General features: G+C 45.2%; 1 protein-coding gene across 4 annotated transcripts in view; it reads right to left on the bottom strand.

The window, feature by feature from the left end:
* Positions 1 to 335: 335 nt before the first annotated feature.
* Positions 336 to 22,023, bottom strand: part of TMEM63B (transmembrane protein 63B) — an 88,033-nt gene continuing 66,345 nt past the window's right edge. For 3 of the 4 annotated variants that reach the window (XM_066618602.1, XM_066618604.1, XM_066618605.1), the window contains 16 exons: positions 21,887 to 21,995; positions 20,566 to 20,636; positions 20,116 to 20,196; positions 19,004 to 19,127; positions 17,948 to 18,081; positions 17,229 to 17,366; positions 16,718 to 16,871; positions 16,320 to 16,426; positions 13,292 to 13,378; positions 12,571 to 12,636; positions 11,821 to 11,983; positions 10,069 to 10,174; positions 8,639 to 8,806; positions 6,698 to 6,813; positions 5,700 to 5,780; positions 336 to 3,301 (listed from right to left, as the gene is read on the bottom strand). In XM_066618602.1, the coding sequence (XP_066474699.1) occupies positions 3,134 to 3,301; positions 5,700 to 5,780; positions 6,698 to 6,813; positions 8,639 to 8,806; positions 10,069 to 10,174; positions 11,821 to 11,983; positions 12,571 to 12,636; positions 13,292 to 13,378; positions 16,320 to 16,426; positions 16,718 to 16,871; positions 17,229 to 17,366; positions 17,948 to 18,081; positions 19,004 to 19,127; positions 20,116 to 20,196; positions 20,566 to 20,636; positions 21,887 to 21,995 (1,873 nt within the window). In that variant the 3' untranslated portion in view covers positions 336 to 3,133. The remainder of the gene's footprint in view (positions 3,302 to 5,699; positions 5,781 to 6,697; positions 6,814 to 8,638; positions 8,807 to 10,068; positions 10,175 to 11,820; positions 11,984 to 12,570; positions 12,637 to 13,291; positions 13,379 to 16,319; positions 16,427 to 16,717; positions 16,872 to 17,228; positions 17,367 to 17,947; positions 18,082 to 19,003; positions 19,128 to 20,115; positions 20,197 to 20,565; positions 20,637 to 21,886; positions 21,996 to 22,023) is intronic. The other variant, XM_066618603.1, reaches the window with a different exon arrangement.

Raw genomic sequence — 22,023 nt, 5'->3', positions numbered from 1 at the left:
CATTACTAACTGCTGCAATAGACAGAAGTGTCTACATACTTGGGTGACAAAATGTGAACAAAATGTGCGTGCCTATCCCTAGAGTGAAGTACCTCTGCCTCTCCTTTACTTCTGTGCATATCAAGCCTGATGCTGAAGCAGAGCTATTGCAATGGAAAAAGTGGCTACCAGGGAGCTACCAATGCATTAGCTACTCCCAACTTTGATGAACTACATGTACAGCCCAGCAATCCCTCCAAGCGTTGAGGAGCATGAATTTTTCAAGGCAACAAGCCGGTCCTGCCACCTCTCCATCAAGCTATCCCCACACAAAAATCACACCAAGACGAGAAGTATGATAAGTTCCTTTTTTTTTTTTTACACAAATATATACAGGTTATTATACACATCTCTACGCAGACATAGTGCCAATTAGAACACAGCTCCTTGCAGGGGAGCACCAATGGTCCGCACCCAACACATCCGTGAATCACCAGCATAGGTCAGTTCTCTGCTGCGGCTGCAGGCACAGAGAGATCAGAGCCATCCCAGTCAGCTCTTGCTGAACCGAGGAAAAGTTGAGGTTGTGGGGCTGATGCAGATGGGGCAGTGGTGGCTGGGCTTAGAAATATGGTGCCAAGGTGGACCGATAGAGATATGGACAGGAAACCCTGGCATAGGGGCACGTACTATTTCTAGACAGTATCAGAGAACATCTCGGAACAAACAATTAAAACAAAATCCATGTGCATTTCAGCAATAATGTGTGGCGGGGGGGGGGAGAGTGACGGTGGTGGTGAGGAGAATGGGGACACTATACACATGGGCTCTACCACCCCCTTGTCAACACCACAGAAGAAAACCCATCACAAGCCGTGATCCAGCTCCCAGGTGTGAATTGGGTTCTTCAAACTCTCATGTCTCCTCCTAGGGGGGAGTAGGAAGTCCAGCTCCTCCCCCACCCAGTTTTCTGGGATTCCTAGTCAAAACATTTAAAGCAAACAACTTCTTGGTTTGATTCCTGACTGCCTGTAACTTTATGCAAGTCTTGGTGAAATCTCTCCTTCCTATACTGCAGTTTCTTGCTTTGACATGGGGGGGGGTACCATCCCTCCATAGTTCTGCCCAGCAGTAGAGAGAGAGAGAGACTTGGTTCAGTATCATCTATAAAATGCTTCAAGCCCCTGGCTAGAAGGACAGTTAATTACACTCATTGCCTGGCCCTCCACTGTGAGGTGGTGTGTGTGCATGTGTGGGACTGTATCTCTGCTTTTACTTAACACTGGTAGCACCCCACAAGGATGGCTTCTGGCAGGCAAGGAACACGGTAGTGGAGGGGAAGGCAAAAATTAAAATAGGTAAACAGCGCGGGGTGGGGAAGCTGTGTGGGGAAAGGGATGGTGGTGGTTCAAAGAAGATATTCTAAGAACTCAGGAACTGACTCACCTAGACCCAGTGTTCCCAATGTTCCCAGTAGCAGCCAAGATTCACCAGAAATGAATGTGAACCCAGTGCTTCCCTACGTATCCCCTATAGCCACCCTAAATGGTGAGAGATTTATGTCAACCCCTCTGCTCCATCTGTCCCTTCTCTTGCCTTTTCCCTGTGAGGCTGGAAGTACCATTCCAAAGAGGTTTATTAAAGTGCACATAGTAATCGATTCTATGACAACCTTTGGCTCAGGCCAATTTTACAGAAGCTAAAAGCCTATTGGTCAAACTCCGGGTAGTCCCAAACTTCTGTGCAAATGATGCATACAGTAGTTGGATGGAAGCTTAAACGACCCTTAAGGAGAAAGTGACACCTTGAGTAAGAAGGCAAGTCCTTGGAGTCGCATGCAAGGCGGCAGGGTTGGTAATGTGCACTGAGCTGCCACTAACTGAATGCACAAGAGACCTCATGCAAGGCTCTGAGGTGAATTGGGGAAGCTTGAAAACCCCATAACTGCCTGGGATTCAGTGGTCTCTTCTCCTAGATGAACCTTTCTCCTATTTCTCCTCCTCCTCCCTATTGTTGGGTTTTAGTCCACGTTAAAAACAAATGTGCAAACATGCTGCATAATCCAGCTCACTGTGTCCCAGGTTCAAGACCCCCCTGGCATTATTCCATGTGGGTTACCATAGCTTACAGGGGCCGAAGTACTGTCAGCCTGAATTGGGCCATCGTTTCTGCCCACCCCCTGCAATCCCCCTTGCTCTGCAAGGGGCTATTTTGTCACTGGAGCCGCATTTTCTGCTAGCAGCCATTCCTTGGCCGTCTCCGTGGCTGGGTAGCACTCTCCAACTGGGGCTTTCATTGGGTAGTGTTCATGGTTGCAGGGCCTCTCCACACAGCCTCTCTGGCTCTAGGTTGCCTATCTGCAGCGTTCCCTGGAGTGACAGAGCAGAAAGGACTGGGAGAGACCCCCACTTACCGCAGTGCTGTGTCTCGGGCACCGAAGATGAAATGCTTGCTGATGTAATGTGTAAATGTAAATGTGTAAATGTAAATGTGTAATGTGTAAATGTAGATTTACACATGGGTAAAAACAGCTCTGTGTGGCTGGAAACAATTATTCCTGCCCGGTTCAAAGCCTCCAACTCCCAGTTTGGAAATTCAGTACCTTGATTAAAGCTCAATTCTCTTTTAAGCCTAATAAATTATTAGTGTTCATGATTCTATATGGGGAAAAAGAGAATGGAGTTTGATGGGGAGGGTGTGCTCTCTGAAGGAAGAGACACTTGCCACCACCAGGAAGCATCCGGGCTTCTGTTGTCCTTGCTTCTGTGCCCCTTCTGCAGAGGCAAGCAGCAAGGTTCTTTCCTCTGCTCCATCTTGGGTTTGTAGGGTTTTGGGAGGTGTTAATGGTAGGTAGCTTGTAAAAGAAATCCCCCGCCTATCCAGATCGATGAGGATGGAGAGGACTGTGATAGGAAAGACAGGGAATGGAGGTCTGATGCAGAGATCCCTCCTCACCTTGGAATGAGCAACCACTATGCAGTCAGGTGGGTGGAAGGGAGCAGTGGCTGGCACCTGTCTCGTGTTGCTCCTTCCTCCATTTCCTTGGTCTTTTCCTCTATCACTCACTCACAGTCACGCACATACATTCACACACACATACAGCGTGCGCAGCATCATCTTCAGCCTCCCCTGCCCTTCTTGCATTCCCAGGTCTCTAGTGATGGATCTCGTTTTCTATCAGGCTGTCCTCGCATGATTGGAAATCTGTATCATTCATGCCGTTTGGGTTGATGAGCTCCTCGTCTTGGGACCCCTGTTCCTCGGACTCAGCCACATCACCCTCTGGAGGAGAATCTTGCAGGACTTGGGCAATGTACTTCTGCTGTGGAGTTGATATGAAGAAAAAACACATCAATAAATGGACCAGTTAGCTGTCTCTGTCTCTCTGGGAATCCTGGCAGCAGAGCATGATGGGTAAGTGCCATGCATTTGGGAGCCTGAGAGCAGTCATGCTGGCTTAGAAAGGAACCCTATCTTGTATGTTTTACAGAATGATGGGGCAGGATAAAAAGGATTTTTTAAAATAAAAGGATTTTTTCATGAAGGATAATGCTTAAACACCGAAGTGTAGCATGTGGCTTTATGTTCAAAGATGGCAGACAGCCCTAATTTAATGAATATAAAATTGGAGGAGAAAACAATCCTGCAGCTTGGAACTATTTGCACTGAGGACCCTCACAGCTGAGTTCTGAAGCTTCAGAGAGTCTTGATGCTGTCCTCTGTTAAGAGAGTTCCAAGGGATGTTTTTTGAAACAACCCCCCTTTGAGGCATCCCAGTGTGGGTACCCAGGCATTAAGACAGAGCTTCCTGCCTGAACTTCACTGGACCCATGGTCATATCACATCACATTGAAGGCCTCAACTCTTCAGTTCTTTTGGAGTGGGAGAGAAGAATTTGGGGGAAGGATCTTAGCTCCATGGTACAGCACATGCTTTGCATGCAGAAAGTGCCAGGTTCAATCCTTGACATCTCCAGATAGGGATGGGCAAAACAGTTGTTTAAAACCGTAGAGAACCACTGCTACTCAGTCAGTGTAGACCAGTGCTTCTCAACATTCGTTACCCATCGTAGCACTTGCATGTTCCACCCATTGAAAGTACCATCGGAAGTAACTGGCAATGGTGTCATCACCAATTACTCCTGGATTGGGAGGCCAGATGTGATGCACCAAGCACCAGTAAGAGGCTCAGAGCTTTTTCTGAGTGTGTGAAAAGCACACTGCAATGTTGAACGTCAAGCCTCCTACTGCTGCTTGTCATGTTGTATTGCTGGTCTCGCTGCCAGGCAGTGGGGGTCTGCGGGTCTCATGGGTACCACCAGACACCACCTCAAGTACCACCCATTGAGAAACACAGGTGTAGACAACACTGACTGCTAAACTGACTGATTCAATAGAAGGCAGCTTCCTGTGTACTTGTGTACCTAAAATTCATCTAAAGAAAATGTGCTTCAATGGCACTGCAGGCCAACACTGTGGGCCATTATAAAAGCCTGGAAAATTCCATGTTTTCATTCCATCATCCCCCAAAAGTGGCAGCAATTCAAATCCTGCCATGCCTATAATTAGTAAGTCTGCCTACAAGAGACAAACAGTACAATCCTAGGCATGTCTATGCAGAAGTAAGTCCCATTATGTTCAGTGAGGAAAGTGTGCAGAGGATTGCAGCCTGACTGCAGTATGTTGAACCAGTCAAAAACTTAGAACCTCAGTTCTCTATCTATAAAATGTAAATAGCGTGATCTGTTATAACCATGAACAGATTATAAGGGCAAAGACAGATAAATACGTCAATCCACTTATCTCTTGCAGGCAAAAGAGCTTTGATACAAAGCTCCCCAAATTCCAAATATTTCACCATTCACTTCAATGGAAGGTGCAGCTCCATGCACACGAAGTAGATTGTCTTTCTCCATTGTGCAGCAAATGGGAAAACTGACTTATGCACTTCTATATGTGCAAATGGGAATCTGCATCAGAGTGAAAGCTTGTAAAGTTTTTTTTTTTTTTTTTGCATAACTCAAATGCTATATAGATGAATGTAGATGATGATGATGATACAGGCCCCCCTTAATTTTCTATATTTGTAGCAAAACCAACCAATCTCTTTTCAAATTTCTCTCTACTATTATTTGGGCTAGAAACTAAACAAAAAATAAGCTGATCTACTCTGGATTTTGTCGGGCTACTGGAAGCCATGTGAGATACTGTTTTGTGCTCTCCATAAGAACTTCCACAGCGCCTCTGGAAAGGCAATTCTGACTTCAGAGAATTTGGGGTACAGGGAAGGGGTGTTATCACAAAAGCCTCTGATGAACTAATGTCCCCATTCTTGTTAAAACAATTTGCATTGGGATATGTCGGCCCCAGCTCTTTCTGCAGCACTCGCAGCACATGCCAATGCATTAGAGCCAGAAAGCGAAAGAGAAAGGGGCACTGACCAGTCTGGTTTCATTGTCCAGCTGAGAGACAGAGGCAGAAAGTGAACGAACAGCATTGGGGGAGAAAAAAAGAGGTTGCAGGTCCATCATCTCAAATAGGGCCAGTAACAGAGAAGCCTGTTTGCTGCCCAAGTTCCTTGGATGCTGCACGCGTATAGCCAAAAAGGTGGGTGTCTGACAGGAAATCTGTAAAGGCCTCTCCCTCCTCCCCAAACTCAGACATAAGAGGGCAAAGAACATCTGATGATGCAGAAGGCAAACGGAGGAGCTGGAGACTCACAGCTGATTTAGGCGCAGGTGGGTTGGCAGCAGGCCGTCCATTTTGCCTTCCATCTACAGCATCCACCTCTGTGTGATCGATCTGTAAGAGAACAGTGTGGCATGAAACTGGGCAGCAGCTTGTCAGTGCCATCCTGATCTACCCTGTAGGAATATTTCTGGATCTTTTGAATTTCCTTCACCAGGCCTCTATCGCCTCTTCCTTTGTGGTGCTTGATAACGACATGGCTATTCTGCTGGTTGTTTGGGTTCAGGAGTTCTGAGATTGATTTCAGGCTGTCCTCCTCCTATGTGACAATAATTTTGACATTATACTGTTTTATTTCTCTCCCTCTCTCTCTGACATTGCTTTTGATTTTTGGATGAAAAGCCAGTTTACATGTTTCAATAAATAATTCAGCTAGGAGGTCACTGAGAGTGGTAGTGCAGGGAAGTTCTGGAATGGAGTTCAGATGTTATGCATTTGGAAAGGAAGCAGAAAAAGTTTTCAAACTTTCCAACGAGACACCCTCCTTCATTACTGCATCACTGTGGAAGTTGCTTCAGGGCTTCTCCCTACACTGCTCCTGTAGTAGACTGTAGAAAGACTCCCATGATTAGGTTTGTTTGCCAGCATTGTCCCCTCTGGGAGCTGGGCAACATTCATGAGGGAAGGAACCACATCACTGGCCCTGCTTACAGAATTCCTACATCACTGCTGATGTTGTGTGAAGCACTTGGGGAAAGAAAAGTGGTAACTATCTCCCCCCCCCCCCCAATCAGCAACTGCCTCCAACAGGGATAGAATGATTATGATGAAAGGGAAAGAATAGGGTTCTACTAATACCAATTTGAACAAGGGGGTATAGAGATCCAAGTGCATGTTCTTCGCACATGACAGCACAAATGGGATTATTTCTATCTCTTTAGGAAAAATATGTGAAGCGACTTTCTGGAGCTTCAACACAATCCTGGTCACCCTGAAAAGGCCCTCCCCTCAAATATATTTTCACATATTACCTTGTAATTGTGAGCACTGAGGTATTTGAAGTGTCCAAAGCAAACGTGACACAAACAGATCACGATGGTGATGACAAGAACCACAAAGGTGAACATGGATGTGAGAGCCACAAACCCTGAGAAAAAGAGAGACACACAACTCAGCAGGTTTCCTCCTTGCTTCTGAGAGCTCTACATGAGCCCTCAGCCCTGTGATACAAAAGGGCCTGGCGTGAATAACAGGGGAACCACCTCACTTCCCTCACTTGTGCTTTCCTCATCTAGGCCAAGCTAGATGTTACTTTAAACCTATCTTTAATGGATAGGTTTAAGTACCGTAGATACTCATGTATAGTACATAAAATTTTTGCCAAATAATCAAGCTCCAATACTCACTTTGCCTTATCTCTAGGTCAATCAGAGGGCAGAGCCTTTCAACTCTGAAAAGTTTCCTTTCTCAAAGGCAGACAGGCCCAAGTTTCTCAAGCAGCAGGCAGGCACAGCTCCTTAGAAGCAATTGGTTAACCTTTTATTCTCCTTCCTTCTGCTGCAGCCTGGTTCTGCTTTGCAAATGCTTGCAAAGCAGGTCTGTTTTTTGAAACACCAGGATGGGACCCTCCTTCCCAGGCTACAATTCAGTGCACCATTACTTCAGAATAACACCCATGGAAGCAGTTGGTCTACTTCTGAGTAAAAAGGGTTGCAAATATATGCAGCTGCATCTCTCTGCTGTGAATTGAATTGCACACTCCCAGTTATGTGTTATATGCTGCATGTAGAGCTTCTGGCTTAACACACCAGACACCTTCAAAGTGTCTTTGATTCATGATTCAACCTTTTTCACTTGCATATCCCTTGGCAGCACATTTTCATAAATTGTACCCTTCATATTAGCAAAATTTTGTAATTAGTAAGACAAGCCCTCATCCCCTCCATATGAAAGCCCAGACTTCATGTATTCATCACAGTGTTTTCTCTTTTTATCTGTTTGAAGAACTGAAGACTCTGCCTTTGCACTGTTTTGCACCAGAAGTGTGCTGAGAAATTCTGGGTGATTGATCACTTTCCATATTATGTTTCAGCATTTTTACTGTTCTGGTTTTCAATCACTGGTTCATCCATGAATTGATGACCAAAAACTAGCTATTGGTGGGGCTTTCACAGCCAACTAGCTACCTCCCTTTCTGCCTTGCTGGTCCTTGCAAGGCATTCCTGTCTTGCAAGGCATTCTGGAGTATGGCCTGCCTTTTTCTGCCATTATTCCATTCTTTTTCAAGTACCCCTAAAGGTCCTGTTGAGTGTCCCTGGAAGTACATGAATACCAGGTTGGGAACCACTGGTATGTTGTTTACAGTGCACTTACTCTGATAGTGTTTACAAAAAGGTGGTGAAGACCAGAATTTTAAAAAGAATAAAAATGTATCTTGTGATCTTTTACTGTGTTTTTAATAAATTAGAGACTCCAGTTCTTAGGTAACAATTAGTGGTAGGTTATTTTTCAGAATCTGGCCTCGGGTAAAATCAGACAAAACTATAGTCAGACACCCCCCTAAGTTTAACCCCTGACTTATCTGATGGTCATAGAAAATTCCATGATTGTTGTCTCAAAACTTGCCCTCGACTTATCTATGGGGTCGACTTGTGGGCGAGTGTCTGCGGTAGGTAATGGTCTAGGAGTGGTTCTTTAAATCCCTCAAACAGTTCCCTGAAATGGTGGGTAGTACGATTTGGTGCAAGTTTTGTATGCTGAGAGAATTATTTTTAAATGCTTTCCTGCTCCATTGCAATTTCTGTCCAGAAAATCTTCTCCCTGCTCCCAGCAACTGTGAGATAAACACCTCAGTGAAAGATTTTATATTTTGTTAAGGCAAAAATTCACAGACCGGTTTGAATAAGACAAAAAAAGTCCACCAATGAAGGCAGCGCCTAGCCCACAAAACCCACCTCCTGTAGACTGCTTACCTGTGCGCACGGTGGAGAAGAAGAGGAGCCAAAAAAGACAGAGGATAGGTGCTGCCACCACCTGGTTCACAGCTCCTGAATGGATCTTCTTATCCAGCTTGGCTGGCAGATAAGCATAATATAGGTTGTACCTGTCCACCAGGTGCTTCAGTAGCATATACATCAGGCCTAGCAGAATAAGAGGTGGAGTGGGGAAGGTAAGAGATCAGCTTGGATGCCTTGCTGAATGGCAGAGGTAATGAGATATTAATGATCAGTTTATGGTGATAAGCAGTTTCCTTATACCCTGCACCCCGCAAAAGAGACACAGGCACTTTTAATAGGCCACTTTATTAACTATTTAAGAAACTGCAGTAGGGACAACAAAATCTAAAGTTGTGCGGGCTCTACTGGGGGAAACAGAGCTGCCCGTCTACCTCTCCTGAGGGTACAGGCAAACCATTAGGCTCCAGTGCCTGACAGGCAAATCCCTGTCAAACCTCTCATTGCCATCCCTGAAAGGGGTTGAGGGGCTGAGCAACAAGATCCCATGGGAGCCTCCACTTGGGTATCCCTGCCTGGCCAGCCAGGGGACAACCAGCCTGCCTTATCCAGCCGGGAAAGCCAGCATGAGCAGGTCTGGTTTTGCCCCAGCCTTGCCCCCCACAATGGACACCAAGACCTTCTTACTTACCTACCCCTGCCCACACGGTGTCTTGGTCACCACCTGAACGTATTAAACCACACCCAAGCTCCAGTCTGGGGTAGGCAAAAAAACCACTATCTGCTCCAGCCAATCTTGGTGGTTGGCAACCTTCAGTCTCGAAAGACTATGGTATAAGCCTACAGCACCCGGTATTCCCAGGCGGTCTCCCATCCAAGTACTAACCAGGCCTGACCCTGCTTAGCTTCCAAGATCAGACGAGATCAACAGTTGCAAGAGATTCCTACTGGCCCCCATTAGGGTGACCAGCTAGCCTTCAGATTGAAGGGGTTTGGTAGGTGGGGTTTTGCTGCCAATGCCCTAATAGTGGGCAGATCAGCTGTGTCCCACGGCCTTGGCTCCGTCTTCTTGCCCAGCCAATGGGCAGATAGGAGCCTGGTGCCTGAGCCCCATGTGGGCAAAAGCAGCAGTGCATGACATGAGCGCCACCAGCATTCCATGGAAGAATGGGAATCACCTACTTCAAAATGGCAGATGCACTGAGATAGTTTCTTCAGGTTCCAGTAGGCAATTAACCAGGAAATGCAGGGGTTTATCATTCTTATCCAAACCAGCTTGAACCTAAAGCTTGTGGGCTCACAGACTACTGCCCTGTTATCGTCTTAAGAAACCCATTACAATGAGCTCATACAAAATCCAATGCAGACATGTGCTTCTCTGCTTAAAATATCTAATATCCAAAATACTGCTAAATGAAGAACAGCCAAGGGGTTGATGCAGTGCTTACCAAAGGGAACAATGATGGGGCAAGTGATACTGTAGGTCATCACCACAGTGAAGACACACATCATCCAAGCATAAGCAGCTCCAAACTGGAATTCATAGGCCTGATGCTGAAAGACAGAGAGAAGACACAAATCCTATCAGCAAGGCAGGTACAAACAAGCCTGAGGGAGGAACCCAAGTGAGCACCTCTTGAAAGTATGAAAAACCAAGACAGCTCACAGGTCCATGTGTCTGCATATTCCATCAGCACTATCACCGATGGGAGTCGGTTGGTTCATAGCAGTTCAAAAGCTTTTGCTGGATAACAACTCTCATGCCAAGATGGTGAAAGCCTTGTTTTCTAGTTGCTATGAAAAAGGGCAATGTGCAAACACTCTGGGAGGAGGTCAGTCCAATGTGCTGTCTGCACTGAGGCCAGCAGGTGAAAGGATTTAAGAATTCAACAGAAAAATCTAAACGATATGAAAAGGGCTGCAACAGGTAACTAATCTGTTATAATAACTGAGGAACAAAGTTTGAGATAAAAAGGAGTCCCTGATTAATCAGGAAACAGATTTTTGTTTAAAAAAAAATTATATTGAATGCTCGTACAAACTACAAATGGCAAGTCCCATCTGAAAACAGCATTCTCCTTTTTTTCAAATATAGCAGGGAAGTCTCTTATAAGTTGATGCCCGCCATGGCACGCACATGGATCATCTAATAAAGGAGTATGCTTTTTCTTTCAGAACTTCTGGTCTTACTCATAAATAAGTCATGCAAATTGAACTGACTAAATCACAGACAATATCAGTGATGTCTTTAATCATGGGACTGCCCTAGCTTTAACCTCTCTCCATTTTTCTACAAAACTATTCCACAGAGGACCAATGTTTTGAAGAAAGATCCAGTAATACCCTGCAAGAATGCTGCAGTGTTAAGAGGGAAAAATGGGAAAGGTAGGATGGATGCCACCATACTAGACACAAGGATATATGAATAAGCTTCACACTTCTACCTTAGAAGCACACAAAACACACTCAACTGATTCTAGTGTGGATGGTGGCTCCTATGAGATAGGCCCGTATTTGGGGATTGAGCCTTTGCTCAGAAGGGGGTGATATGCACTTCTACTAGGGGAGGGCCTAAGAGGTAGTTTCCCCTATAATACCTAATCCAAACCTCTTGCCATTTAGAAAATTGGCAGGGATTAACTTGGTTAAGGTCAAAAGTTAGCTTTGCAGTGTTGCATTTCAGAACAAATTCTGAAGAAAAGACCATGGAATATCAGGTATTGGTCCCTCCTGAAGAGTCTTTGGTACAGCCTGTCTTGGTCTGTGTTGAATCAGTAGCAACAGAGTCTCTCATCTGCACTTTTTTACTGACAGCAGCTCTGATTTTCCTCTGATGATGGAAATCAACCAGCTAATGTTGATGTTGATTGTTGATGTTAATCAACCACTTGATTAATGTTGATGTTGATTGTTGATGTTAATCAACCACTAAACACAACCAATGCAATGTATTTGCAAGACTGGGCGTGTCTATCTGCATTTCTCACACTGCAAGGCAGACCTTCCTGCAAAGGTGTGGGCAGTGGTTAACAAAAGCACTGGATCTTTTCTCACAGATCAGTTCCACACCAAGAAGTGGACGATATTAATTCCCCCCTTCTCAGCCATGCCCTGCTGGTAGCCACACATTACGTGGTGATGCATCATCTGTTTAGCTCCATTCTTACTGGCCTTCTCTCGTTTCAGCCTGATTCACATACCCGTTTGACATTCCTGCGTTCAGCAGCTGAGCGGGCTAGGCAGAGCCGGATCATGTACATCAGCAGGCCAGGGATGCGCAGCAAGTCCATTGCGTTCCCAATGAATGCAGAGGCAATTACATAGTTCACAAAGAATGCTCCATTGTCTGGCAAAAACACACATCTGGGAAAAGAAAAGAGGGACCAGGTTCACAAAGAGCAGCCTGCCAGCCTGAACGTATACAAGATATGGGATCCTGTCCTGCATGAGCTGCAGTTGGTCCCCTTTTGACCACTATTTTGCAGGAGGCTGAAAGTTTCAAGCAGACCTTCTGCTTGGTTTGATTGGTTATTTATGCCTTGTGTTAACTTTCTTTTGCCTTTCCCATCATTTCAGTCCTTTTATTTTTAATTCTTTGTTTTGATTGATACATGCTTTAAACCTGTGTTGAGAGCTGGTTTGATAAAAGGCAACAGGCGGGATAGAAATATTTTAAACAAGACTTAATTCATGATTTAAGGAAATATGGCCTTAACTGAGATAAGGTATCAGGAGTCACTTGCAGTACCAAAGAAAGCAACACAGATGCAGGGAACGACAGAGTTTGGGACAAATATTGGAGATGCTTGGTTGGCTGGTATTATCTGGAGAATGGCAGGAAGCAGGGCAAGCATGCATTGTGAAGAAGACAGACAGATAATATTATAAACAATGTGTGCTGTTGAACCAGTCTTCCCCCTCCACCTCACTTACTTTAAGACATCACTTACTCAAATCTCACAGTAGCTTCAGCCAGGAATTTTTTGTCAAACAGCCAGCGGAAAAATACATCCAGGCTAGAAAAAGAAACATTAAAAACAAAGAGGGCAGCATAATTACTAAGAGGCATTTGAGATACATAAGCTTTGTCATCATGCACCTCCTACTTGCAATGTCAGGTCAAGGTCAGCTCTCTGGCTCAGATAATGACCAACAAAATATTTCAGGATGTGTCTAACAGCTCAAATCTTTTTGTTATTGTTCCTCTTTTTTTTCTCTCTCCCCTCTGAAAAAAGTTCTTGGCCTTATGTCAGCACTAAATTTACACAGGACTAATATATGGATAATTTAAAACAAACAAACAAAAACCCTACAACGTGACTTTAATAGGAATCAGTAACAGAACAGAAAGATGGTTCCATTCTGTATACATAATGCTCATAATTTGGGTTCTATGTTGCTGGCTTTATCATATTTTTAAGTCACAGAAGATGATGTTGATATTCTACTACATGGGGGGAAAAAACGAATGCAACAGCATCAACTATTATTTACTTCTAAAAAATTGCACTTCCTCCAGTTCTGAGGCCTAATTTCTACTTTATTCTATCAAAATGGCAAAGTGGCCCATTCTATGGTGATGCAAATCAACAACTTTTGTAAACATTCCTGCATATTAGTAATTAATAAAACATAATACATTCTTCTCCCAATTAGCTTCCCTCCTTTTACCTGCTCAGGCCCAGTGATGGCAGAAGCAAGACCATGAAGATGAGGAAGGTATAGCACTTGTGCATAGTCGTCCTGTTCTCTCCAGACCTGTTGGCACAGAGAATGTTAGCAGATATTTTTCACATTTTTATACCTCTTTTCCTCCAAGGAACTCAAGAGTGGTGTAAATGTTTCCTTCCCTCCTTTTGTCCTCACAACAACCCTGTGAAGTAGGTTAGGGTGAGAGATAGTGACTGGTCAAAAGGTAACCAGGAAGCTTCATGGCTGAGCAGGCATTTCAACCTGGACCAGGTCTAAGTCCAACTCCCAAACCACTACACCATCCTGGCTCTTTATGAGGAGAGAAACCAGAGGGCAGATCCTTTCTAACAGCTTTGTGGAAGAGAGACAGTGCAGGTGTGATTAGCAAGGGGGAAATTAGCAGCATAAACAGTGAAAATACCAATCAAGGAGTTAGTTACGATTTCCCCTCATTCTTCCAAGTCCAGCATTTTCATTTTTCAGAAAAGAACACAGGCATTGAGGAAAGATGAAATGTGTTCAACATGCATGGTTGAACTCTATTTTATAACATGAATAAATCACCACATGTTCATTTTCGGTTTTCAATCTCTCATATTGAAGCCTTCTTGTGAACAAAACCCATGCTGCCAAATCTATTATTGAATCTGAATGAATTGACATTTTAATTGACCCTTCCATCATGCAGAGCAGGGTGGTGTATGTGGTTCTCTTTACCCAGTCTATCCTCACAGTAAATGTGTGAGATCAGCTTGGCAGAGAGAGGGGGGGGGGCCAAGGTCAGGAAGCTTTTATTTTGTGGCTGAGCAGGATTTGAATCTTGAGCTCTTCAATAGTCCAAATTACCTAACCCCACTGACTTTTAAAGTTTTGATACTTGAAAGAAATTTAGAACATTTTTATTGTTCCTCATGGAACAATAAAGGGAACTAAGGGAAAAGCCAACATGATGCAACTTTTTCGTGTCAGAAATTATACTAAAAATTCAGCCTCCATAACAGATCTAGGAAGGAATTGAAAGAATATTTAGTTGTGAGTACTTGCAGACTTCTGATCTATGCAGCTAAGATACTCTCAGGTTCCTGCTTGCAGACACAGAAAGAGACATCTGTATAACATAATATCAACTGGGTAGTGAGGTTGCCTAGATTTACAGCACAGTTCTCTTTATATCTACTTAGAAGTAAATCCCATTGAGTTAAATGGAACCTACTCCCCAGTAAATATGTATAGGATTGCAGTATTATTCATTCAGTTTTAAAACTATATAGCAGTGGTTCTCAAACTGTGGGTCGGGACCCACTTGGCGGGTCACGATCTGATTTCTGGTGGGTTGTGAGAACCTGGCGGCAGCCATCTTGGAAGATGGCAAAAGACCTAGGCGATGCCATTTTAGAAGTGGGCAAAGCCTGGGCATTGCCATAAACTTCCCAGCATTGAGACGTAACTAAGAGCGGCTTGCACATGTTCAAAGAAAGCAGCGTTCCACATTTCCCCAGAAAGCGTGCTCCTGCCTTCCAGCTAGACCTCCCTCTGCACTTGGAGGCTTCCCTCGGGGGGCCAATCGTGGAGTGCAGGCTTGGATTGCAGGCAAAGGAGGACCGGGAGAGACGTGGACGAGCCAGCCAGGCTTCTCCCCTCCAACCTTTGTCAGCTTGGTTGCCTGATGGGATGGGCTGCCTCAGGGTTGCAAGACAGAGCAGCTTCCCCCCCCCCCCCCCGCAGCTGGACTAGGCTGGAGACTGTAGGCAGAGACCTGAACACAGGGCTTGGGTGAGCAGAGGCAGACCCGCGTGATCTCCCCTCTTGTGAGCCTGCTTTGATAGCAGCATCGCCGCCGCTGCCACCCCACTGCCATTCTCGTCATCTGCATCACAACCTCTCCCCCTTTCTGAAATCACCTGGAAGCCACGATCCTTTCCTGCCCTGGCTAGCATGTCCTCTCTTTATATCTTTGCTGGGGTAAGGGGGGATCTCTGGCTGCCTGTCTGCCAAGAAAGCACCCAGGAGTTGGGGGAGGGCAAGCCTAGCATGTGGGGGGGGGGAAGCACCCAGGGAGAGTGCTGCTCCCCCAGCCGCTTCTCTGATGTGCACCCTTCCCCTCTTCTTACTTCTCTCTTAGGCTGCAATTCTGTCTACTCTTACCTGGGAGTAAGCCCCACTGCCAATAATGGGAGTCAATTCTGAGTAGGCGTGCTTAGGCTTGGGGGAGATGAGGGGGAAGCATCCCTTTTTATCTTCCCTCTGAGGGGGATACTACTGTTTTTATTTCCTTTATTTACAAATGCTCAAGCTACTTCTTGTATGGAGGTGCATGAGTAGGGTGCACTTGTTTCTGGCTAGTACTGAGCGCAGTATCAATAGCCACATCAGTGTTTGTTAGTTTCAAGCACAATACAAGAAGTAGCTTGAGATTTTGTAAATAAAGACAGAAATAAAAACAGTAGTAAATAAATACACAAATGTTTTGTTCCAGATGTTTTATTTTTTGCTTGACAGCAATGGTAGTGAGGGCAGGGAGAATTGGAAGAAGTGTCTGAGCTGGAATACTGTCTCTTGTCATTTACAGTTTGAGTTTCTAGGCAAGAACTTCCTGCTTGATGACATCACTTCCGGCTCTGACATCACATTGATGTCACTTCCTATTTGATGATGTCATTTCTGGCTATGACATCACTTCCAGTGGGCCCCAGACAGATTTTCATTCTCAGAAGTGGGTCCCGGGCTAAAAAGGCTGAGAACCACTGCTATACAGCATTTTTCCATAATGGTTTCCAGTGTAACTCAAAATATAACTATAAAATGGATATAATATTAAATCCAAATCTAACAACACTCAAAGAGTATGCATGCGCTAGTTAAAAGGGTTGAAAAGGGGCATAAAGTTTGCAGAAACAGTAATTCAGAAAATGTATTTCTGTTTTTGTTAATGTACCCAATCCCCTGATTGTGAAGGAGCAACTCTAAGCAAAGTCAACCCTCAGACAGACACCACAATCCATCTCACCTGGTCCAGTGGGCTTCAAAGAATGCTGAGTAGTACACAATTGTAGGAAGTAGAGCAGAGAAGCACCACAACAGCAGGGTGGGAAAGAACTGGGTAATGATGGGATTCTGGGAAGGGAGAGAGAGACACAAACACAAAGAAAAAGTCATTAGTTTTAAGTTGTACAAGATAACTTGCAGAGAACATACAATAACTGAAAGATACAAAGCATGCAGTGATGTAGCCCAGGAAAATATTTTAGCAGGATTCTCCTATCAAGGCTAAAACAAATACAACTTCCTGATCCCTAATAGCATTTCAAAATCTCAGGGAGGGACTTTTTTCAGAGGCTGTGACCATGGGGGCTAAAGGGGGAAGGGAAGGCCCTTTTGTTACCAAATCCTTGGTCAAGGCCTTACGTTCAGATACTCCACAGGCTTGGTGACATTGAACTTGTCCATAGTGGTGATGATGATGGCCGGAGTTGTGAGGAAGAAAAGCAGGATGAAGAGCACCACATTGATAATCAGGCAGCGGAACCACCAGATGAAGCCGCGAATAGAGAGATGCTCCCTAAGGGGGACACATGGTGAAGAATTAAATTTAAATGGAACAGAAGTCAAAACACTAGAGACAATAACTACAGCTTGAAAAACTATGGAGTGTCAACTCCTCAGGTGCCTGAATTCCCCTTAACCCATTTCTTCCCAGCCCACAGGTGTACACATTTGATCCCTGTTGCATATATGCAATGTTGGGCAGAAATGGCTTAAAAACATCTCATGCCTTAAAAACACCATCACCAACAAAAATGGCATCACCATCGCCTGATCTAACCCAACACTTTAGAAAAATTTCTTAGTCCTATAGTGACCAGTGCCTGAATGGCAACAGCCCTTACTAGGTCATGTTGGGCAGCATTTCATTTACCAGTAAATGTTCTGAGGGTCAGGCGCATAGGAAACCGCCCAGTTGGAGATATGGAGGGACTCGCTGCAGGAGGAGCTCCTTGGTTCTCCGCGACACTTGCATCCCTGGCACTTGCATACATTGAAGTCTTTAAGGATTCTGGAGGAAAAAGGGAGAGGATGAGGCACACATCCCTGGAAGTTGGCTAGGGTGCTTCACAGGCCTGTGCAGTATGGCAATAGCTATTGTGCTACTCAAATATTTTCACAATTAGCCCCAATTAGTGCTGAATAAAGGCATTAATTTAGGCACCTCTTAAAGTGTAGGAAACATGATAAAAGGGTTACAAAACTGTAAGCCACCTGGAGATGATGGCGGTTTAGCAAAGACAACAAGAAGTACTTCCTCACTGAATGTATAATTAATGTGTGGAACTTCCTACCACATGATGTGGTAGCAGCTGGATTTCAACAAAGAATTAGATGCTTCTATGAATGTTGGCCTATCAATGGCTCTCTCACAGTCACTAAGTGAAATCCATGGTTGCAGATCCCAATTAGCAGACAATGGCAATTTTCCTTTCTTCCCCGCTTCCAGACTAGCCACTGCTGGACAAGAATGTTAGGTTAGCTGTGCCTCAGCTTTATCCAGCAAGGCAACACCTCTGACTTGCTGTTTTTCCTCTATCCCTTCCCAGTCAGATGAGCTATGCTTCCCCTCCCTGAACTCTCTGTACTCACATGGCTGTAATGGCCTCATTATGGAAGGTGACAAAGGCCATGCCCAATGGCTTCTCGTTCACCTTCTCCTTTTCCCTCTTGTAGTCTTCCTTGAGCTTTTCCTCTAGTTTGGTGTAGTACTCAATGGCCTCCACCTAGGCAAGAACACACATGGGTCAGAGTACAGGAGTTCTATAATCCTATCAACCCCATTAGGTTATTGAGTACCCTGAGTGCTACTCTAACATTTGATGTTACCATGCCTCTTTGGGATCTGTTAACTGCCTAGTGATTGGGATTAAGTCCTATTCATCTGGTCCAGCTTCTTGATGTTTTGGCTTCACAATCTACTGAATGCTAAAGAGTTAGCATTCAGTAGATTGATTTTGGATGAACTAGGAAAACTAGGATTCAAGTCCCTATTTGGTCATGAAGCACGGTCCAGTCCTTGCGGAGGGGCCATAATTCAGTAGTAGAGTATGAGCTTTGGAAGAAGGTTTAAAGCCTGCATCTCTAGCTCCGCCTGGGAAAGAAAGCCTTGTCTGAAACCCTGGAGAGCCTCTGCCAGTCACAGTAGAGAACACTGAGCGAGATGGACCAACAGGTTCACTCAATCAGCTTTATATGTTTGAGTTCTATGAAGCTTATTTGTGTGGTTCAAGGGAAGTCAGTACCGCCTCAAATTAATCTAACCAATAGGATTGCTGCAAGTATAAAATTGGACAAACCTACATTGAATGCCTTGCAGTGGTGAGAACAACAACAAAAAAAAGACTATTTTGATTATTGAGGTATAGCAACAAAATGGTGCAGCAAAGATGGACAGGAAGAACGACTGCAATTGTTCACCACAGAGCATTCACTGACGTGTGGAATTGTGTAAGAAAGAGATAAAGTGCCAGCAGCAAAGGCGAGCGGTGTGAGCTCAGTAGCATGGGCTCTATCACCCTTATCTCTATGCATGGGTTGCAAGTGTGATGGCAGTTCTCCAGCCTCCTAAAATCTTTCATCCATGCTACTTGTTAATAGCATCCTGCGGTCTCTTATCAACCCCTCCACTTGGTCCCTTCTCTGTACCTCTTCACATCCTTTTATGGTACAGCAGCAAAGATGACCACAGGGCTTAGGGTTGATCATGGACAGGGTGTTCTCCTTGGAATGCAAATTGGTAAAGTAGATTTTCCCACGCTCTGCCTTTTTCCTGAAACAGAAGAATGCAGGAGAAGAGGATGTCTGGGTGTCTTCTACCCAGCGTCCTAAGTGTTCCCAAGTCACTTATGAGTTCACCCTTTCAGTCCTGACCAGGAGCTCTTTCTGCTTTGCAATCCTTGCGTGGGCACTGCACTGCACCATTTCGAACTCATGCTACCCAGTTCTGGCCCAGTACCTACTCCCCTGCTTTCTGACCTTTCTACTGTGCCATCGCCTGCACCACTCCTGGGTCCACACCCAACATCTACTGCTGTTGGATGTAATTTGTCCTGTAATTTGCTCCCTAAAGTGCTAGAGATGGATATGGTTGTGTAGTGTACATACAGCCTTACAATGGACTAGCTCAGTGGTTTCTAAATTTGTTTGACTGGCAGCTTCCTTGACCTACTGAGCCATTGGCTGCAGCTCCCCATTAGGGCTACAATTCTATACACCAGTGGTTCTCACACATTTAGCACCGAGACCCACTTTTTAGAATGAGAATGTCAGGACCCACCGGAAGTGATGTCATGACCTGAAGTGACATCACCAAGCAGGAAATTTTTTAACAATCCTAGGCTGTAATCCTACCCACACTTACCCAGGAGGAAGCCCCATTGTCTATCAATGTTAAAAGCATATACATAGTAGCCTATTCAAAGTACAGATCTGTAACATTTCCCCAAATGCAGTCACATACCATAGGAACATCAAGTCTAATATATTAAAAATAAAATATTGACTTGAATGGGGACCCACCTGAAATTGGTTTGTGACCCACCTAGTGGGTCCCAACCCACAGTTTGAGAAACACCCTGTATAGGGTGGCTGGTTTTTGCAAGGATTCCACTGCTCCCCTGCCTGGTTTTCATGGTTTGCCAGGAAGCCATGGCTCACAGCTTGGGAACCACTGAACTAGCTGCTGTATTTTATTTTAATTCTTAATCTTCTGGTCTGCAAAATTCAGCAACTGCTGCTCCACGTTCTCTGGACCCTACCTCTCTGCATCAAGGAACATCAGCCTGGCCACATCATAACATGGGCGTGCCTCCAGCACCGTGCAATTGGCATAAGCCTCCCTGTAATCAGAAAAGAAGCAGAGGCTGAGATCTGCAGGATGAACACACTCTCCAGGATACCAGGTGGGAGTCCCACCCCATCAAGGACTGTGACTGAAGTCAGTTCTGCAGGAAGCTGTATGTGTCCAGCTTTGGAAAGTTATCCACTACATGTGGAGACTCTGAAGTTGCCAGGAGAGGGAAACTGAATGCCTTTAATTCATATGATGGGGGGTGAGGAGCAGGGACTTTCATCTCTGCATCTCCATCCAGGCCCCCTTTGATTTACTGGGCCACAGAGTTGTCTATGGAGAAAAAAATTGGCTGAGAATTTCCTTATTTGATGGCAGAGCTGAAAGTGTGGGCAGGCAGGCAGGCAGGCAGACTCACTCAAAATGTTTCTTGATCTTCTCCGGTTCAGCATACTTTGAGATGCCATTGATGAAGAGAGTTCGCTTCACCTGGAACACATAAGAGGTGAGAAGTATGCCAGAGTGGCATAAAAAGCCACTTCACTCAGCAAATCCACAACTGTGGCAAGGGGCTGGGGAGACAATGGCACAGCCGTGGCAAGGGGTTGGCATTGGCGATGCAAGAAAGCTGCGTCTGCAAAGGGCAGAGTGGTGGTCCAGCAGTTTCTGAGACATACTACTTCATGTAATAGTGAAGTCACCATTAAAAGGAGTCACAGCAGTCTAACACCAGTCAAAAACCATTGCTGTGATCATAATGACAATGCCCATGGCCAACTGTATGACTTTGATAATACATTATTATGGTTTGTAGGGTCCCTGCCCTGGAGGCGCCTGGAGCAGGCTTGTTCCACCCCCAGGGAGGCCTCAGATAGGCTAAAGGGGGGAGGGGGTCCCAGCACCCTTGTCCTCCTCTCTAGCAGAGCTACCAAACCTGGCCTAGGAGCAGGAGCTGTTGACCTCACAGCTCCCTGCTTCACACTGACTGCCTCTCATTCCTGGCCTCCCTGTTTTATGGAGCAAGCCCGCCCCCTTTGGCCCCTCCCCTTCCTCCAGGTGGGGCAGAAAAGGCCTTTCCTGTTCCTGGCTTGTATCCTGCAATGTTCCTTGTTTGCCCTGCCAGCTCCCTCTGGCTGGTTGGGGTGAGCCACCCTACTCTGCCCCCTTCAAGGGCAGGGACGCCTGCTCCAGGGTAAGTCGGGGGTCAGGGCATCTGGGAGGGGCCCTGACAGTTTTATTCTTGTCTGTCACTTTGAGAACCACTGTAGCAAAAAAGCTGCCCGTACATTTAAATATAAAACAAACTAAACCCAAAACAAGAGCAGAGGAGGAGGAGGTTCTCAAAGCACTTCTTGCTGAATACTGATAGGGAAGGGCTATCATAGTTTTTAGAATGCTTCAGGCTACTGTAGTTACAACAAGGTTGACAAATGGGCCTTGAAATTGCTAGGAAGCTGTTCCAATGAGAGTGGGATAAAAGCCAACGTGATGTAGATGCTATAGTGTTGGATTAAGACTGGGGAGACCAAGTCTCAAACGTCCACTCAGCTGTGAAGTTCACTGTATGACTTTGGACCAATCACCACCCTTCAGTCAAACCTAGCTCACAAGGGTGTTGAAGGACAGAACAGAGGGGGGAGAAAAACCTTGTAAGCTACCTTGAGCTCCCTGAAGGAAGTGTGGGATAGAAATGTAAATAATAACCATAACAGACATGCCTAGCAAGGTGCTGGACTTACCAAGTCATCTTCCTTGTAGCGCATCTTGGAGGTATGGCGACGCATGCTGTACACAGTCAGCAACAGGTACAGGAAGGCAAAAGATGTGTGCAGCCATAGGAGGTTATCCCTGTTGGGAAGGAAAGGTGGTACATTCA

Source organism: Tiliqua scincoides, chromosome 1 (genome assembly GCF_035046505.1).
Source record: "Tiliqua scincoides isolate rTilSci1 chromosome 1, rTilSci1.hap2, whole genome shotgun sequence".
NCBI classification, from domain to species: domain Eukaryota; kingdom Metazoa; phylum Chordata; class Lepidosauria; order Squamata; family Scincidae; genus Tiliqua; species Tiliqua scincoides.
This window is presented reverse-complemented; position numbering and strand designations above follow the sequence as displayed.